This window comes from Barbus barbus, assembly GCF_936440315.1.
Source record: "Barbus barbus genome assembly, chromosome: 20".
NCBI lineage: Eukaryota > Metazoa > Chordata > Actinopteri > Cypriniformes > Cyprinidae > Barbus > Barbus barbus.
Window position 1 is genome coordinate 31,528,105 of NC_136748.1, and position 15,223 is coordinate 31,543,327.

The 15,223-nt window shown below is 43.9% G+C and overlaps 4 protein-coding genes across 12 annotated transcripts in view; 2 read left to right on the plus strand and 2 right to left on the minus strand.

Moving 5' to 3' along the window:
* Positions 1-5,534, plus strand: part of LOC306886388 (ribosome quality control complex subunit NEMF-like) — a 25,795-nt gene extending 20,261 nt beyond the window's left edge. The window contains exons 24-32 of the mRNA XM_079443443.1: positions 28-77; positions 1,605-1,740; positions 1,830-1,907; positions 3,970-4,155; positions 4,251-4,283; positions 4,472-4,578; positions 4,693-4,736; positions 4,814-4,893; positions 4,960-5,534. Coding sequence (XP_079299569.1) covers positions 28-77; positions 1,605-1,740; positions 1,830-1,907; positions 3,970-4,155; positions 4,251-4,283; positions 4,472-4,578; positions 4,693-4,736; positions 4,814-4,893; positions 4,960-5,037 — 792 coding nt within the window. The 3' untranslated portion in view covers positions 5,038-5,534. The remainder of the gene's footprint in view (positions 1-27; positions 78-1,604; positions 1,741-1,829; positions 1,908-3,969; positions 4,156-4,250; positions 4,284-4,471; positions 4,579-4,692; positions 4,737-4,813; positions 4,894-4,959) is intronic.
* Positions 5,195-10,729, minus strand: LOC306886399 (kelch domain-containing protein 2-like). Of its 2 annotated transcripts, none has more exons than XM_079443472.1 (14): positions 10,596-10,729; positions 8,362-8,553; positions 8,184-8,269; positions 7,859-7,976; positions 7,664-7,776; positions 7,505-7,586; positions 7,349-7,432; positions 7,191-7,271; positions 7,049-7,107; positions 6,473-6,582; positions 6,331-6,403; positions 6,171-6,258; positions 5,898-5,950; positions 5,195-5,824 (listed from the first exon to the last, which is right to left on the minus strand). In XM_079443472.1, the coding sequence occupies exons 2-14, from the start codon at positions 8,539-8,541 to the stop codon at positions 5,713-5,715; spliced, it is 1,239 nt and encodes a 412-aa protein (XP_079299598.1). In that variant the 5' UTR covers positions 8,542-8,553; positions 10,596-10,729; the 3' UTR covers positions 5,195-5,712. The 2 variants fall into 2 exon arrangements, with proteins under 2 accessions (XP_079299598.1, XP_079299597.1); XM_079443471.1 differs by lacking the exon at positions 10,596-10,729 and adding an exon at positions 8,788-8,968.
* On the plus strand, positions 8,791-13,796 carry LOC306886398 (leucine-rich repeat protein 1-like). 2 transcript variants are annotated; one of them, XM_079443470.1, is made up of 5 exons: positions 8,791-9,172; positions 9,323-9,534; positions 9,608-9,706; positions 11,215-11,942; positions 13,399-13,796. In XM_079443470.1, the coding sequence occupies exons 2-5, from the start codon at positions 9,367-9,369 to the stop codon at positions 13,652-13,654; spliced, it is 1,251 nt and encodes a 416-aa protein (XP_079299596.1). In that variant the 5' UTR covers positions 8,791-9,172; positions 9,323-9,366; the 3' UTR covers positions 13,655-13,796. The 2 variants fall into 2 exon arrangements, with proteins under 2 accessions (XP_079299596.1, XP_079299595.1); XM_079443469.1 differs by having other exon boundaries at positions 8,949-9,172; positions 9,253-9,534.
* Positions 11,569-15,223, minus strand: part of LOC306886391 (kelch domain-containing protein 1-like) — an 11,462-nt gene continuing 7,807 nt past the window's right edge. For 3 of the 7 annotated variants that reach the window (XM_079443454.1, XM_079443452.1, XM_079443448.1), the window contains one exon: positions 14,156-14,407. In XM_079443454.1, coding sequence (XP_079299580.1) covers positions 14,281-14,407 — 127 coding nt within the window. In that variant the 3' untranslated portion in view covers positions 14,156-14,280. Of the gene's footprint in view, positions 11,960-13,805; positions 14,408-15,223 lie in introns of those variants that run through there. The other 4 variants (XM_079443451.1, XM_079443450.1, XM_079443447.1 and 1 more) reach the window with 4 other exon arrangements.

Sequence of the window (15,223 nt, forward strand, 5' to 3'; positions counted from 1 at the left end):
GGGTTAACAGCTGCATCTGTGCTGCAGGTGAACACAGAGACGCAAGCCAAGAAGCACCTGACGGCCAAACAGCGCAGGTGAGACACATCTGTAGCGCTTTATACAATACACATAGTTATGGAGGCCCATTTCCAACACTGAATACAATATTAAAAAAAGGTAATTGCAACTTTCTATCTTGAATTTCTGCACTGCAAAAAATAATTTTTAGTATTTTATTTCAAATGATTTTTGTCTTGTTTTCTAGTATAAATATCTACAAATTCTGGAATTAAGATGCGTTTACTTGACAAGTAAAATGACTCAAGATATTATGTCTTGTTTTCTGAAAAAATATCCAAATTTTGTTAGTTTTTGCTTCAAACAAGTAAAAATGTCTGATAATGGATTAAGAAAAATCATCTTGTTTAGCCTTTGAATTAAGATTATTTTTCTTAATATTTTTGATTAATAAAATTTTAAAAACCGAATTTGGAAATAAAACGTATTTCATAGGGCCCTATAATTATAATATTTTTTTATTGGTAATAAAAATGGATTTAAGTGAACAATAGCTTTTAAAATGACTTAAAGTGCATATATAATAGCAATGATGTAATAATAATTAGTTTAAATGAAGTAGCAAAAGCAAGATGGTTTTAAACAAAACTGTTAAAATATATAATGTAATATAAACAATAGAGTTAATGTAGATTACTCATCACAACAAAGACCTCCAGCGGCGCCGACGGCCACATTACTGTCTAATATTGACCAAGCACCATTTAATTCAAATGTACACTTAATCTTTAATATTTGGCCATTTCTTTGGGACAGAAATCCTACAGCCGCTGTAATTAAATTAATATGTGGAGATCAAAACGTGTAACTCAGAGTGAGGGTTTGAGCTTTTATTTAGGAATTGTGATATATTCTCCTGTGTTTGTGTAGATTTATAAATGATTTAGCTTACAAATCTGATGAAATGGCGCACGTTGCGTCCCCAGATGAAGGTTATAATAAACCCAAACTCAGAACAACATGCAGAGATGAGTTTGAGACGCTCCTCATGTAAATAATCACAGTTTCTGAGGAGCCGCTGTGAGACGCACGAGCTTAACTACACGCATGGAAATAATTAAAGACCATATACTGTGTGAACTGCATCGTATATAATTATTTAATTAAATCATAGCGTTTGTGAATTCACAATTATGCTTAATTATTTAATATATTATTTAATTAATTAATATATTAATTTAATATATCATGCAGCCTTGGAAAATAGTCTAAAAATGTGTTTTATGGATTCTCGTCCATGAAATGCACCACTTCCGGTATTTTGGCGATTAGTCGACGCCAGCAAAATGAAGTCGACGATTTTTAAAAATCATCATAACTGATTAATCACTGTCATCACTGGGTGGTGATGGCGCAGTGGATAAGACACATGCCTTTGGTGTGAGAGACCCGGGTTCGAATCCACTGTGAGACACCAATGTGTCCCTGAGCAAGACACTTAACCCCTAGTTGCTCCAGAGGCGTGCGACCTCTGACATATATAGCAATTGTAAGTCGCTTTGGATAAAAGCGTCAGCTAAATGAATAAATGTAAATGTCATCAGGGACATGAAGAAGAAGCAGAAACCGGAGGACACCGATGATCCGGAGGAATCCGACTCCAAACCGCCGGAAGCTCCGAGCGTGACGCAGACGTGTAAGAACGGAGCGGCCAATCAGCCGCTGAAGAGAGGACAGAAGGTCATTACACTAACGAGCAGTGATCTTCACGTTTAACACGGTCACGTGTTACTGGTGTGTCATGTTGATGCTTTGACTGTTTTTCCCAGAACAAACTGAAGAAGATGAAGGACAAATACAAAGATCAGGATGAAGAGGACCGAGAGTTGATGATGAAGTTATTGGGGGTCAGTATTACAGTCAAACGCAAACTCAGAATATTACACAAACCTGCGATAATTAAATATGTTAGACAAATATCATTTATGTATTTAATCCCATTTTATTAAATAATGTCTTTGCTACTAAGCTTCGATGATCCAATACAGCCATATTAATAAGAAAAAATAACACATCTGTGTTTGATTGTAGTTATTGCTGAATAGTGTTGATCTTTCTTCTCCTGCGTCATATTCTTCATGTGATTAGTTTGAGCGGCGCCCTCTACTGTACAGACCTGAATCTACATTTCCTTCAGTCTGAGCCGGATTCACTTCACTTCTGGTGTGAAAGGACTTTTTATTTGTAAAAGAAGAACTTTTTATATTAAAAACATACAAGGAAACCCTGCCCAGATTTAAAAAGTAACTCAAAAGTAACGTAACATGCCACTTTCCATAAAAAGTAACTAAGTAACGTAATTAGTTACTATTGTTAGGGAGTAACGCAATATTGTAATGCATTATTTTAAAAGTAGCTTTCCCCAGCACTGATCATGAGTTGATGAGGCTGGCAGCTGCAGAAACAGACAGTGAATGCACAGAAAGAAGCACAGCGTTTCTCGCCAGCACATGCTGTACAGACAAATACTGTCCAACATCTGCAGACTCCTTCAGTCTCTTGTAGTTTATTTATTTATTTATTTAGCAGACGCTTTTATCCAAAGCGACTTAAAATGAGGACATAAGAAGCAATCAAAACCAACAAAAGAGCAACAACGTGCAAGTGCTATTACAAGTCTTGGTTAGCCTAACGCAGTACAGATAATTATTATTATTGTTATTTTTTAATAAAAAGACAGATAAAATACAATTAGAATAGATAGTGCTAGAGTTAGAGGGTCAAGTAAAGATGGAACAGATGAGTTTTTAGCCGTTTCTTGAAGATGGGTAAGGATTCAGCTGCTCGGATTGAGCTGGGCAGGTCATTCCACCAGATGGGAACAGTTAATGAAAAAGTCCTTGAAAGTGTTTTTCTGTGTCTTTGGGATGGTACAATAATGCGTTGTTCACTTGAAGAACGCAAGCTTCTAGAGGCACATAAGTCTGAAGTAATGAAGTTAGGTAAAGGGGTGCAGAGCCAGTGGTGGTTCTGGAGGCAAACATTAATGCCTTGAATTTAATGCGAGCAGCTATTGGTAGCCAGTGCAGATTGATGAACAGAGGCGTGACGTGCGTTCTTTTCGGCTCATTAAAGATTCATCTTGCAGCGGCATTTTGGATTAATTGTAGAGGTTTAATAGAATTGGCTGGAAGACCTGCCAAGAGAGCATTGCAATAATCAAGTCTGGACAGAACAAGAGCCTGAACAAGGAGTTGTGTTGCATGTTCCGAGAGAAAGGGCTGATCTTCTTAATATTGTATAATGCAAATCTGCAGGACCGGGCAGTTTTAACAATGTGGTCTGAGAAATTTAGCTTATCATCAATCACAACTCCAAGGTTTCTGGCTGTTTTTGAAGGAGTTATGGTAGATGAGCCTAACTGGAAGCTGAGATTGTGATGAAGCGATGGGTTAGCTGAAACAACAAGCAGTTCTGTCTTAGCTAGGTTAAGTTGAAGGTGATGGTCCATCATCCAGCAAGAAATGTCTGTTAGACAAGCTGAGATGCGAGCAGCTATCGTCGGATCATCAGGATGGAATGAGAGGTAGAGTTGAGTGTCATCAGCATAGCAGTGAGATGAAAAGCCATGTTTCTGAATGACAGAACCTAGTGATGCCATGTAGACAGAAAAGAGAAGTGGTCCAAGAACTGAGCCCTGAGGCACCCCAGTAGCTAGATGTTGCGACTTGCGATACCTCACCTCTCCAAGATACCTTGAAGGACCTATCTGAGAGGTAAGACTCAAACCACTGGAGTGCGGTTCCTGAGAAGCCCTTTCTCAATAGGGTTGACTAGAGGATCTGATGGTTGACTGTATCAAAAGCAGCAGACAAATCTAGCAAGATGAGTAATGAAGATTTGTCAGCCGCTCTTGCAAGAGGTTGTTTCTGTCGTTATGTGTCCGTCATTCACACGTTATGAAAACAGTCTGCAGGATCCAATAAAGAGGAAAAAGTAAAGAAGGGAAAGAAAGGAAAAATGAAAGAAGAACCGCTAAAGAAAGCTCAGCCTCATCAGAAAGCAGCCGTGAAGCCCAAAGCTGAAATCACCGTCTGGAAGAACGAAGATGCAGAAGCTGTTGAAGATCCTGCGGGAGGAGATCAAGACGTGAAGGTCACAGCGCTTATGACCTATAATATCTGACAGATGAAATATTACACGTGTGATCTGTAAATAAAGTGTGACTGAGTCGTGATTGTGTGTTTCAGGAGACGGAGGAGCTGGACAATCCTGCTGCTGAGGTGAGTGAAGCAAGAAACAAACAGGATGAGGAATTGAATCATCTGAACTCTCTCTGTGTTCGGATCCAAGAGCAGATCTGAACACCATCAGCAGTGGCGTGAGCTGTAGCGATGGATATCTGTATTCAGTCTGTTGTGGCTCATGTTGTTGATACACGTACAGCATTCAGTGATTTGATTGTTTTCAGGATGGTGAGAACATTCTGGACTCATTGACCGGTCTGCCTCATCCGGACGATGTCTTGATGTTCGCGGTGCCGGTTTGTGCTCCTTACATGGCGCTCTCCAACTACAAGTACGTTTTCAAGATGTATTGAACACATCCGCAGCGTTGCACTATTTAATATCAATAATAATACCTGCTCTTAGAGCAGAATCATCTCATAAAATCATCCTGTTCTGACTCCAGGTACAAAGTGAAATTAACTCCAGGCACCCAGAAGAAGGGGAAAGGTAAAGCTTGTCTTACTGTGGAGCTGTAATGCTATAAATGCGTGTGTGAATATGCTAAGCGTGATCTGTGACCGCAGCGGCCCGCACCGCCGTGCTGAGCTTCATGCGCGGGAAAGACGCCAGCGCTCGAGAGAAGGATCTCTTCAGGAGCGTGAAGGTATTTGACGTCTCATGAATCTGATCAGAACTGAAGGTGTGTGTGGCTAACGCTGCTGTTTTACAGGACACGGATCTGTCCAGAAACATGCCTGGGAAAGTCAAGGTTTCTGCACCAAACCTGTTAGCAGCAAAGAAGAAGTGAAGCTCAGGATGATTTCTGCTGAGAGACTCTCAATATTTACGTTATAAAACAGAAAAGAGTTTAAGCTTTAAATGTGTTGGGGTTTTTTCAAGCAAATATTTTTCTCTTATCAACTCAGTGCATTTAATAAGTAAATAAAAATAACAATATAAATGTGAATGTTACACCATTTATTTTCCATGTTGGAAAAAAAAAGTGTGATATAAAACCATACAAAATTTGGGTTTTTTGTACAAATCTGCATCAGAAGATCAGGTTTAGTGTTGTGACGGATCATGAGAATTAGTTTGATAATCGTGAAGAGATTCAGTACAGGTTTGTAAAACTGGTCTCTCACTTCGTCCCCTACTGCTGTGTTTGTACAGGAAGTGCTGATTGTTTGGTTATAATGAGGAAATTGTACAAATTGTAACACTGTGGCGACAAAAAAGACCATTGACCAGTGTTTGACATTTTTAATGCAGATGTGGTATTAATAAAAGTAATTGAAAATGCTGAAATAAAATCAGGCGTTGTTGTTGTTTGTCCAGTGGAATAAATCATTTTTCTGCTACACTCTTACATGACACTGACTTTCCCAAACCATATGAGATGAGACACCAACTCATCATAAAAGTCTCTGGTTTCTCCGCACAGGTGGTCTGGTTCTCGTCTGAACGAGAGTGTGATTGTCTTCTAGGAGTCTCCGGCGATTCTCTGTCTGAGCCGAAGGAGCAGGGCTTTGGGCAGAACGTCCCACATGAGCTCCAGGCGCTTCCGGTGCAGGACGGCCGCGTCTAAACACAACCTGGACATCCACACAGTCAAGCTTCAGAGAGCATCTGAGACAGAAAGTGTGACGCTTCGCTGAAATCACTCACCTGACCAGCGGTTTGGGCTGAACTGTGAAAACCAGTAATTGGTTGCTGTGAGCCTGTGAAGAAACGAGCGCAGGTCAGTGGATCCAGACTGACGCTTCCAGAAAACATGCAGGGATCGATCCTAAATCTGGAAATTGTTCTAACTCTTATGTGTCTGTCAGTCTCAAAACTACAAGTGAACATTATTCTTAACTACAGAGCATTTGGTTTCTACTCTGGAGTTCTTCATTTAAACATGCATTACAAGAAAGTAGGTATTGATGTTTTGCTCACAGCTTGTTGATGAGAGAGAAGATTGTTGGCGCATCCTCCGAACACAAACACTTCTCCATCAGGACCCAAACACGCCGTGTGCCACAGTCTGCAGAAAACACAGCAACATCAGCATCACTGAGAGCACAAACACAGACGAGAGGTCAGAGGTCAGACTCACCTGGGCCGCTCCGTGTGCTCGTGTTTGAACGGTTTCCACTCGTTCTTACTGATGCAGTACAGCCAGGCGTCGCCTGCAAAACAGACACGTTAATGAAGCACGTGTTTGGAGTGACGAGGTGCGTCTCGTCTGCGTCACTCACTCAGCGTTTCTCTGACGGTCGTGAAGCCGCCGAACAGAAAGATGTGATCCGCTGACACCGGAGTGAAGGAGTGCCACGAGCGGCCGACCGGACCGTGCTGAGGAGCGCTCCTAAAACACACACAAGCTTCAGACGAGCGTCACTGACCCTTCACTGAGCTCTCAGCATCCCACAGAGTAACGGCCGGGCGATAACACCGGTTACACGCTCACGTGACGCTGCGGTGTCTTTAATATTATCCTTTTGCTTTACCAACACACTTTCTCTATTTGATACTGTAAAGCTGCTTTGACACGATCTGTATCGTTGAAAGCACTGTATAAAAGGTATATATAAAGGTGACGACTGTTAAGTGGTCACAAAAACTTATTAACGTTTTTTAATTGAGGCTAGTATTAGTTTGTGATATTGACACTGGTGATTATCATAAAGACCTTATTTAAAGCTAAAATAAGTATATTGTGATGTGAACTGTTACAGTAATATAAAGTGAGTCCTATCGTGATATGATTTGGGTCATATCCCCAGTCCTACCACAGAGTAATGTTTAATTAAGGCCCTAAACACTGAACCTACATCTCACTCCATTCCCACGTGTCCAGGTCGATGCAGTACAGGTCATTCAGCCGCTGATCCTGCAAAACATTCAGCTTTGAACACAAATCACACTGAAAGACAGCTGGCTTGGGTATATACAGTGCTCCTCATTCACACGCACCATGTACCGTCCTCCGAACACGTAGCCTCTGTTAGCGACGGTGGCGCAGGCGTGAGCGGCTCGAGGCGACGGAGCGTGTCCCTGCACACACACACACAGCGTCAGAACCGGATCATGCGGATCCACACATCATACCTGCAGGATTACAGCCGTGACACCTTTGTGATGGGTTGGCTCCAGGCTGACGTCTCCAGATCCAGAACGTGGATGTGATTGTTCCAGCCTCGTCCTGCGTGGTTGCCCTGAAAAACATGGCAGCGATTTCTCGTTACAGTCGCGTCACACGTGACGCCGGGCGATGAAGACGGACTCACCATGAAGGAGTTCTCATCCAGTGCGAATGTTCCTCTGTGCCCGGGCTGCGCTATATAGCCGTAGCCACCAAAATACGCCAGCCTGCGGAAACAGACCACAAACAGCTGGAGGAAAGCCACGGGATCTGGCGAATCAGATGCTGCTTGAGGAAGACGTACTGGTTTCTGTAAACCCAGCAGCCCAGCTTGTCTTTGCAGGTCGGCGCCAGGCTCGTCAGCTCGCTCATCTTCTCCCAGCGGAGCGCAGACGCTCTCAGCGGCAGACGGTACACCTGCAGACACCACAAAACCAACACCTGTGTCTTTCTGAAGCTCACCACTGATCCGGTGCCTGGCTTCAGGAGGAAGACTCACCAGATTACTGTTTCCTCGGGCCTGATGTCCACCGAACAGATAGAGAACACCGTCCACACACGAGCCGCAGCTGCCGGACATCGAGCTCGGCACCTCGCCCTCCGAGCGCTGCATTCTCCTGCAACACACACACACACACACAGGCACACACACACACACACACAGGCACACACACACACACACACAGGCACACACACACACACACACAGGCACGCACACGCACACACACACACACAGGCACGCACACACACACACACACACACACACACACACGCCGTTAGCAGCGGGAAACACTCCAGCAGCTCGTGTGGCGGCAGGGCTTTACCATCTTCCCGTCTCCATGCTGTATATCCAGACTTCGTTCTTCGGCAAATACAAGTCCGTGAATACAGCTGCTTCTGTGTCTGCATTCTGACAGAACGACAGGCTGATATAAAGATCTCTTCACACAGTCACCAGTGCAAGGGTCTTCAGTATGACAGATCTTCTGAGTAAATACTGACCTTATATCCTCCCCAAACGAACATGCAGCCGCGGTCAGTGACGGCGATGTGGCCGCTGCGCTCCGCCGGACGCTCCCTGGACACAAACTCCTCCTGCAGCCACTCCAACACATCTTCATCCTCCTCCTCCTGTCCTGCAGCCCACTCCAACACACCTTCATCCTCCTCCTCCTCCTCCATGTCTGACAGTCACTGGAATGACAACAATCCCGCAATGACCTGAAGCACGTGTATTTACAATATAACTCCTCTACAGAGCTTCATATGATCAGTGTGTTATACCACGACACGTGTTATCTTCAGCACTGATTAAATAACTCTGTTAACTGATAATTAGTCAGTAGTGTTGATCAAATCGAGTGAATTATCTTCTGTAATCAGTCTTGTTTTGATGGAGCGGCAGAATAATGACAGAAAACTACTCACAGCGATGAAAACTAGTCCTGCTGTCGCTTCTGAGGGTTACTCGGATGATTCATGGACAGCAGCTTGTCATGAGCAGCGCTGCTCTCGTCAATTAAAACTATTTTAATGCAGAAAGGCCTCGCCGGAAATATCTTCTGGTAAAATTACGCCGCCATATTAGTGAGGTCCGTCAGTCCACTGCGCATGCGCGACGTAAAGAAGCGCGCGTTACGCAACAGCCTAAACACGAAAGATCGTTAAAGAGCGCTGTTTGAAACACGATTTAATCGTCTTACGCTTGATTTTAATTATTCGGCGTGAGTTTGGACTTGTTTGGTATCTGCTGGTTTGCTAATAATCGATCTGAACGGAAGAACAGAGAAGCGCGAACGCCTCAGAACTTCAGGTTAGTTTAATGTTTTTCAGTCAGAGCTTGTTTATCACGCACTTAACGATTTCTGATCACTAATTAGTCTCCGTCACCAGATACAACCCAGTGTTCACGCAGTACTGGAGCTCGTGTGTCGATGTTTAATGGAGTTGAATGGTTGTTTAGCAAGAGACTAGTGCAGTGAGGCGGACTGCGGCGTGTTCTTCGGGATGAAGCTCCGGTGTGATGTGGAGCTGCGGAACCGGATGTTACCGTCGATCGGTCTGAGCAGCAGAGGCCGGTCCAGCCGCGCGCTTCTGTCCATCGGGAAGCATGTGGACCGGGGTCTGTATCTGCTGATCTGCACCGCTAAAGACCGCAGCGGAGCCAGATACAAGGCAGGCTTTGTCTCGAACACATGTTTCATGGCTGCTGTGATCAGCTCTTGAGTCTCTGTGTGTTTCTCTGCAGCTGAAGGACAACATCGAGACGTTCTTCATCCGGTTCGTGGAAGACGGCAAAGCCACGGTTCGGCTGAAGGAGCCTGCGGTGGACATCTGTCTGAGTAAAGTAAAGATGTGCTTTCATTTCTATTCGAGAGAGTTGTGCTGTCAGCTTCACACACCACACACAGTTAGTTTGTTTGAAACGAATGCAGTTATTATTGTGTTTGTACTGAACCAGAAACTGAAATATTAGGCTTCATGGTAGTTGATAACTCCAGCTACTGTATGAATGAACTAAGGACTGATTGGCATTGTGTGACTCTTTAGTTCTTCTCCTTCTGTCTTCAGTTGGCTTCTGAGATGAAGATGAATCCCATTGCCAGTCTTTTTGTGGCTGTGCTGATTCCTGCTTCGCTTCAGCTGTTTATTCAGTTTTGACTTTATGGATATCTGACCATATTAAAGCGGTCATATGATGTGACTTTTCCTTTCTCTTTGGAGCGTTACAAGCTGTTTGTGCATAGATAAGATCCGTACAGTTGCCAAGACTAAAATCTTTATATTGTTTATAAAAGTTGAGTCACGCCCCACATGTCTACATCACTTTGTGGGGAGATTTGCATAACTCCGCCCAAATGTTTACGCAAAGAAAGAATGCATCACTTTTATTCTGGCTGTAGTGTTGTTGTCGTGGAGATGCTGTGTGTTTCCAAATATGGTAAGTGTCTGTCACATGCTTGAGGTATTTGGCCAATCACAACGCACTGGATAGCTGGCCAATCAGAGCGCAGCGGGCTTTTCAGAACAATGAGCTTTTATCCACGTGTTTCACAGAGGAGCAACAATAATGTACGGTATGTGGAAAATGTGTTTTTTTTTAATAAACCTTAAACCGCATAAACACATTGCATTATATCAAATACACAAAATAATATTCTTTTTAGCAACGTCATATGACCCCTTTAAGTTTAACCTCAGTAACGCCGGTCGACTGTGATTGGCAGTAATCTGACCTGGTTCTCAGATGCCGGGGGAATATCTGCTGGCGTCCCTCTCGTTCTGCACAGACCTGCTTTTACAGAAATAGAACATTGATGCTATTAAAAAGCTGAAGATACGAACGGCTTCTAAAATGGTTTGGGCTTGACTTTTGTATTTTTTGTGTGTGTGTCTGTGTTTGTCTCTCTCTCTCTCTCTCTCTCTCTCTCTCTCTCTCTCTCTCTCTCTCTCTCTCTCTCTCTCTCTGTGTGTGTGTCTCTCTCTCTCTCTGTGTGTGTGTGTGTGTCTGTGTTTGTCTCTCTCTCTCTCTGTGTGTGTGTGTGTCTGTGTTTGTCTCTCTCTCTCTCTCTCTCTCTCTGTGTGTGTGTGTCTGTGTTTGTCTCTCTCTCTCTGTGTGTGTGTCTGTGTTTGTCTCTCTCTCTCTGTGTGTGTGTGTGTGTGTCTGTGTGTCTCTCTCTCTCTCTCTCTCTGTGTGTGTGTGTCTGTGTTTGTCTCTCTCTCTCTGTGTGTGTGTGTGTGTCTGTGTTTGTCTCTCTCTCTCTGTGTGTGTGTGTGTGTGTCTGTGTTTGTCTCTCTCTCTCTGTGTGTGTGTGTGTCTCTCTCTCTCTCTCTCTGTGTGTGTGTGTGTCACAGGCCGACAGCAGCAGCTTGAAGAGCTTCCTCTCCGCCGCTCGGCTGGCACACAGAGGAAGTGACACGGACTCCCTCCCGTTGTTGCCCCTCGGCCCGGCCCGCGCCCGCGATGTGGAGAAACCCAAGAAGAAGCTCAGCATTCTGTCTAAGAAGGACTATCCGCTCACGTCCAGCTTCCCGTACTCTCTGGAGCAGCTGCAGGTGTCGTACTGCAGACTGACCCGTGTGGACCTGCGTATGCTGTCTCTGCGAGCGCTGCGCCGGCTGGACCTCAGCAACAACCACATCAAGAAGCTGCCGTCCGCCATCGGTGAGCTGAGCTGCCTCGCCGAGCTGATCCTGCACAACAATCACCTGGAGAGCTTCAGCGACAGCCTGTGCTCCTCGAGCCTGCAGACGTCGCTGCAGCATCTGGACCTGAGTCAGAACCAGCTGCAGGTCCTTCCCGCTCGCTTCTGTCAGCTGCAGCAGCTGGTCAACCTCAAGCTGGACCATAACAAGCTCCTGCGGCTGCCTTTCCACATCGGCCGGCTCTCCAAGCTGCGCTTCCTGTCCGCCGCTCACAACCAGCTCACCGTACTTCCTGCCAGCTTCAGAAAGCTGTGTCTGGAGAACCTGGACCTGTTTGGAAACCCGTTCACTCAAGCCAACGCTCTGGAGCACACGATCCGGCTGACGTTTCCGCTGAGGCTGCAGGAGCTAGCGTCCCGTGCCGTGGTGGAGCTCAGGTGAGGCCCGGCTAACACTGCACAAACACGACGGTTCAGACGTCACGTCATGGTTTCAGGACAAGAAAAAAAAAATAAACAAATTGCTTTAACAATGGGTTACTTAATAGAATTCTTTAAATAAATTCAATTACAATTACTTTTCTTGCATTACATTAGGCCTACTATAAGGTTACCATTAACAACAAAGCCCAAACTTAAATTCAATTACTATTTATTTTTAACTATTATAAACACTCAAATTAAAAAATTGTATGGAAACATGTAATTCGTTTTTAAATTTAACCGTTTCTATTTGTCACAACTTCATAGATGCACACGCCTCTCCTTTCAGTGACAGCTCACTCTTTTCAGATCAAAATAGGTCACCTGTGAGATTTGCTTCGATCCAGTGAGAAAGTGTTTTTATGAGGGGGGGGGGGGGGGGGGGGGGGGGGGTCTTACAAGGGTAAATTAAGAATTGGTGTTTCAATAAGTTTTGTATAGTACTATTTGCTTTACTCTTTACTTCAAAAACTATGTCTAAAAGGGTGATATTTGATGTATTTGAGATCAGAGATGTGTGAACGAGGGAGGGAGAGAGAGAGAGAGAGAGAGAGAGAGTGTGTGAGTGAGTGAGTGAGTGAGAGAGAGAGAGAGAGAGGGAGAGAGGGCAAACATTTAGTAACAGCCAATATTGTCTTTAACAGCCTGCATAGCACTTTATCTTTTATAACATGGGATTTTTAGATGACAAGATGTTAAAAAAAAATGTTTTGCGTGCGTGTGAAAAATTAAAGTTAGGGACATGTAAGGTAATTAAAAAATATTTTAAAAAGGTACCTTAATGAAACTACAAATGACAATGTAAAGCAAATATCTTTAAAAGTAAATTCCATGTGGAGCATCTGCCCCCGAGCCATGCTATATTCTCACCTTTTCCCCTTACCCGTTTGCATCTCTGTAACTTGTTCCATAAAATATTTATTTAAACATATACATTAAATAAGACCTCACTAACAGCTAAAGTAAATATGAGTGTAGTCTAATATTTTGCCAAATGCATTTCACTAGACTTAATTTCTCTAGCAAATAACGAGCTGGAGACGCTGAAGGCTTGCCTGAGGTAAATGTCATGCTTTGTGACACTTTGTTTACAAGCTGTTTTAAAGACGTCTTTCCACGGTTGAAACACTAATTGAGTGATTACGTGAGAGGTGAGATGTTCATTCATGTTTACTTTGCATTAAAACTAGTAATAAAGAGCGCTCCAGCACGCTGCCGTTAGAACTGAGGCGTTAGTATACAGCGATCTGTCAAAACCGCATTTAATGTCGGAATTTCCTGAAAAATTGGAACGATTTGTACACCTGCGTACCAAACCGAAAGACCCGTACTGAGAATGTCCGGTACGAATGTGTACCGTTACAGCCCTCCTGCTGCTGCTAACGCTGGTCTTGTGTTGTTCTCCCGGCAGAATCCCTCACGGCCCTCACTCCGTCCCGCTGCACCTGTGTCACGAGCTGGACTTCTCCAAAGCCTGCGCCTGCGGCCGGGTCTGTGTGGACTCCTACATCCAGACGGCCGTCAGCATCAACCTGCACCTGGTCTCTCACACCGTGGTGCTGGTGGACAACATGGGCGGCACCGAGGCTCCGGTGCAGAAGCACTTCTGCTCGCTCCTGTGTTACTGCGAGTTCATGGACGGCTGCGTGCAGCGTGACCTCAGATGACCTCTCTGACCTTCTGTTTCAGTGTTTGTTCTTTTAGCTCGATGTTTAAGGATTTGTTTACTGAACAGTTTTGTGGAAAAGACCTTTAAACTCCAGCATCGCAGCATGTTTTGTGAAATAAATAAAAGTCATTAAAACAGAACTTTGAGCTGCCAAAGAAAAATGATTTAATGATTTCACATCACAGGCTTCTGTATTTCCTTTTTTTTTTTTTTTATCCCAAAACGTCAGTCTCTGTTCTGAACAAAGCGTGAACTAAACAGAGTTGTGTTTTACTCTACATTTAAACATTAAACTTGTGTCTCTGAACTAAAACACAAGCTTAGTGACCTTTACTAACTCAGTATCACACTATTACTATCAGTTAGCTAAGAGAAAACTGTAGGTTTAGTCTAAATCGGACCACAGGGAGTTCTGGAAGCACAAGGCGGCCGAGGTGAAGATGTCTCTGCCGTCAGGCTCCATCTCTCTCAGAATAACTTCCTCCAGGAATGGCTCGGCTGTGTTCTCGTGGGCTTCTGAAGAACGTCTCGTCTTTGGCTCTTCAGTGTCTTGAGAAGAGCTCAGATCCTCCTCGTTTGTTGAGCTGCTGTGTGGCTGGTTTATCGGTGCATTATTACCCGTCATCAGCGGCTGGTGTGGAAATAATGCGTCCCTCGCTGTGTTCGACTCTGATTCCTGCGTGTTTTCTGTCTCCAGAGCGCCACTCGCTTCATCTCCACCGTTTGCTGGGATTTTAGATTCACTGGAAAACTTCCACAGAAAAGAGTAACAGTTATGCATTATCACATATCTACAGTATGTCACATGTACTGCACTACTAGATCAGAAATTATTCAAACTGGTAATCCAGTGAATTTGATGCATTATATACACATACAGTGGATATAAAGTCTACACACCCCTGTTAAAATGCCAGGTGTCTGTGATGCAAAAAAATGAGACCAAGATAAATAATTTCAGAACTTTTCCACCTTTAATGTAAACTATAACCTGTACAACTCAATTAAAAACAAACTGAAATATTTTAGGGAAGGTGGAGTAAAAATAAAAAACTTAATGTGGACACCCTTAAACTAATACTTTGAAGCACCTTTTGATTTTCTTACATCACTCAGTTTTCTTGTGTAGGAGTCTATCCGCATGGCACATCTTGATTTAGCAATATTTGCCCACTCTTCTCTACACACAAACGCTCCACATCTGTCAGATTGCGAGGGCATCTCCTGGGCACAGCCCTCTTCAGGTCTGGGTCGTTCCAAAACTTCAATCTTCTTCTGGTGAAGCCATTCTTTTGTTGATTTGGATGTATGCTTTGGGTTGATGTCGTGCTGAAAGATGACGTTCCTCTTTGTCTTCGGCTTTCTAGCAGAAGCCTGAAGATTTTGTGCCAGTATTGACTGGTATTTGGAAGTGTTCATAATTCCCTCCACCTTGACTAAGACCCCAGTTCCATCTGAAGATAAACGGCCCAAAGCCACCGAGCTTCACTGTGGGTATGGTGTTCCTCTGGTGATGTGCAGTGTTGTTTTTGTGCCAAACATACCTTTTAGAATTATGACCAAAGAC